This window comes from Triticum urartu, chromosome 7A (assembly GCF_056163025.1).
Source record: "Triticum urartu cultivar PI428250 chromosome 7A, HENAU_Tu73, whole genome shotgun sequence".
In the NCBI taxonomy this organism is placed as follows: domain Eukaryota; kingdom Viridiplantae; phylum Streptophyta; class Magnoliopsida; order Poales; family Poaceae; genus Triticum; species Triticum urartu.
This window is the reverse complement of record NC_141879.1, coordinates 744,347,270-744,350,584: the sequence shown is the minus strand read 5'-3', so window position 1 is coordinate 744,350,584 and position 3,315 is coordinate 744,347,270. Positions and strand designations below refer to the sequence as shown.

Genomic DNA, 3,315 nt, shown 5'->3' with positions numbered 1-3,315 from the left:
TCGAACATGGCCTGGCATACGCAATCTCGGCCCCGGCGTTGAGGAAATCCTAGAGGGCAGCGCCATCGGCCAGAGCGTGGTTGCAGACGAACCAGACGAAGACGCGGTCGGCGAGGGGCGGAGCGCCGCCATGTGCACCACTCTGCAGCCGCCTCGCTTTGGGATGATGCGACGTCGGGGCTGCCTCGGGTTGGAACGCCTTATGCGGCGAGCTGCCGTGAAGTGAAGGCCACCGTCTCGCATGGTTTGTTTTACATAGTAGGAACTGGAAAGGGACATGAGCGAGCTGCCGCCGTACCGGGTGCGCCACCTGATGCAGCTCGGTAGGCGCCACGACGTGACGTGCAAGCTGCTGGAGCGCGTCGTCGCGGCCGTGAAAGAGTCTACCGGCATCGTCCACAACACGGTCGACGCGCTGGAGCGGCGGCAGCTTGTGAAGCCCCGGAAGGACCTCACCACGCGGGTGTTCCACATCGGCCCGCTCCATCAGTTCTTCCCGGCGGCCGCCGCCGAGAGCAGCCTGCTACGGCAGGACCTGAGCTTCCTGAAGTGGTTGTGTTAGGTATAATCTTGAGTTGTGTTGCGTGGTTAGCTAGGACTAAGCTGGCCGTGTGGGATTTGTTTTGTCTTTCGTGTACTAGGCGTGTCCGTGTGTGCTAAGCACATCTAGTAGGAGTCCGGCTGGAATTTATAGGTAGCACGTGTGTGTCTAGTTTGAGTCGGCTAGGCAGAGCCTGGACGTGTATATAGATACACAGAGGGGCAGCAGATTTGTATTAGGTCACCAGAAAACAGAAAATAAAGAAGAGAGGCATGGATGTGCCTTTGGCAAAAGTTTTATCGTGTGTGTGTTCATCGTGATTTGATGTGATCGATCCTGTGGGCGAATTCCAACAATTGGTATCAGAGCAAGGTTGATTTGAAGCCGCGCTTGCCCCGGGATGGCGACCTACTAGCGCCTCGGGGCGGGCAATATCGTCGTTGGGTGGTGCAGCGACGAGGAGGTTCTAGCGATCGTCGTTCGTCGGAGCGACATGGAGGGAGACGACGGGCTATCGTCGGGAAGGCGGTGGAAGAAGATCGTTGACAGGAGCGATGGTGCCGTGGTGCGGTGCCGGAAAGTCGTCAAGATCGTCGTCCATGGGAGTTTGATGAGTCAAGGAGTCGTGCGGGTTAGCACGGTCGGTCGGTTGGTCAGTCGTCGTTGTCGTCGTCATGTCCAAGTGCTTGTCTCTGTGAGGAGGCGTTGAAGATGAAGCGTGCCCAGGTCGTCCGTGTGTCTCGACGAAAGAATCAAGTTCAACTATGTGGGGGGGGGAGGCGGTAAACCAGTGAAGGTGAGTCTCTTCAATGAGGCCATATCTCTACATGAGGCTGGAGTGGGCGGTGTAGTCCACAGGGTGATGTGATCCACAAAGAGTCGGCATGTATCTCGCTAGGGTGGATGGTGCAGTCTACCGGGTGGGGTTTTCCATAGGTTACTAGTGAGGCTGGGTAGTCCAAGGTATATTTGAGATGGTCCGTAAATTCGCTAAGTTAAAATTGGGAAGAGATTGTTGCGATCAATGAAGCCTATCAATTTAACTTGTCATGGTGCGAGTAGATGAGTCGACAAGGAGCCGAATCGTCAACAAGTCAAGATTGGAGAAGCATCGAAGACAAGTGTTAAGATTAGGAAGAGATTGTTAGGTATAATCTTGAGTTGTGTTGCGTGGTTAGCTAGGACTAAGCTGGCCGTGTGGGATTTGGTTTGTCTTTCGTGTACTAGGCGTGTCCGTGTGTGCTAAGCACATCTAGTAGGAGTCCGGCTGGAATTTATAGGTAGCACGTGTGTGTCTAGTTTTGTCGTGTGCGTGTTTATCGTGATTTGATATGATCGATCTTGTGGGTGAGTTCCAACAAGTTAGACGCGTGCCTTGCTGCGTCGTTACGTGAGCTTCATATATACACAGAGGGGCAGCAGATTTGTATTAGGTCACGAGAAAACAGAAAATAAAAAAGAAAGGCATGACACGTGCCTTTGATAAAAGTTTTATCGTGTGCATGTTCATCGTGATTTGATGTGATCGATCCTGTTGATGAATTCCAACAGGTTGGACGCGCGCCTTGCTGCGTCGGTGCTTTACGTGAGCTTCATATATACACAGAGGGGCAGCAAATTTGTATTAGGTCACGAGAAAACAGAAAATAAAAAAGAGAGGCACGACACGTGCCTTTGGTAAAAGTTTTATCGTGTGCGTGTTCATCGTGATTTGATGTGATCGATCCTGTGGATGAATTCCAACAGGTTGGACGCGCGCCTTGCTGCGTCGGTGCTTTACGTGAGCTTCAGTAACCTGGCTTGCATGTCGGCCCGGGACCCGGTGAAGATGGCGTGGGGCATCGCCGGCAGTAGGGTGTCGTTCCTCGGGGTAGTCTAGTCGAGCCTGGTTGGCACGAATGAACTAACACGGCTGCCGGACAGGTTTGAGGCGGCAACGCCGACGCGCCCGCGCAACATCGTGGTTGAGTAGGAGCCGCGGGAGAGGTGCTCCGGCACACGGTTTCAGGGCGCACGACGGAGGAACTCAACGACGACGTAGAGCGTGTGCAAGAGCACGGCCGTTGGCAACGCGCCCACGCAACATCGTGGTTGAGTCAGAGCCGCAGGAGAGGTGCTCCGGCACACGGCCGTGGCCGGATTTAGGACGCACGGCGGGAGAACTCAACGACGTATAGCGTGTGTGAGGGGCAGCTCTCCACAACGAGGAAGCAGGACGGCGCCATACCGACGGCCTGGGAAAGCCCCGAGGTTGCTACGGACGGTCGGCCGCTTGCGCAGAGCGAGTGCATGTTCTGAGACGATGCACTCTCGTGCATCCGCCATGACGCTTCCGACGACGGGCACCTCTCGCAGCTGTCAGCTGTGGTCTCTTCGACGTCGTAGGCGTAATCGTCGCTCGATCACCGGAGACACCGGAGTGGGCGGAGAGATCGCCGCACGCGACGGAGGCACGGAGCGCCCTTACCAGGCTGCGTCAGGTTGAGGCATGCCTGGGGACATGGATGGCGTTGCACCGGTGGCCAGGGAGAGCGCGAACTCGAGACCGCTGCGGCCCAATTTCCACCTCCCGCACACAACACAACGCCATTACCTCGCCTCGTTGGTCGACGTTGTTGCCTCTGCATGCGCCTACGTGAATGGGAGCTGATGAATGCTCTTGGTGGGAGGGACATCTAGTCCGTATTTATAGAAGCCCAGATCGCTAGAACCATCAGACAAAGCGGCGTCCAGAATCAACCACGAAGGCGGCACCACGACGTCTGGAACCATCG

The 3,315-nt window shown here is 55.7% G+C and overlaps 1 protein-coding gene across 1 annotated transcript; it reads left to right on the top strand.

Moving 5' to 3' along the window:
- The first annotated feature begins 277 nt into the window (after window positions 1-277).
- LOC147962643 (DIMBOA UDP-glucosyltransferase BX8-like) lies at window positions 278-2,420 on the top strand. Its single transcript, XM_087534262.1, has 2 exons — window positions 278-552; window positions 2,288-2,420. Exons 1-2 carry the CDS (start codon window positions 278-280, stop codon window positions 2,418-2,420), a joined length of 408 nt encoding a protein of 135 aa, XP_087390388.1.
- Window positions 2,421-3,315: the final 895 nt, after the last annotated feature.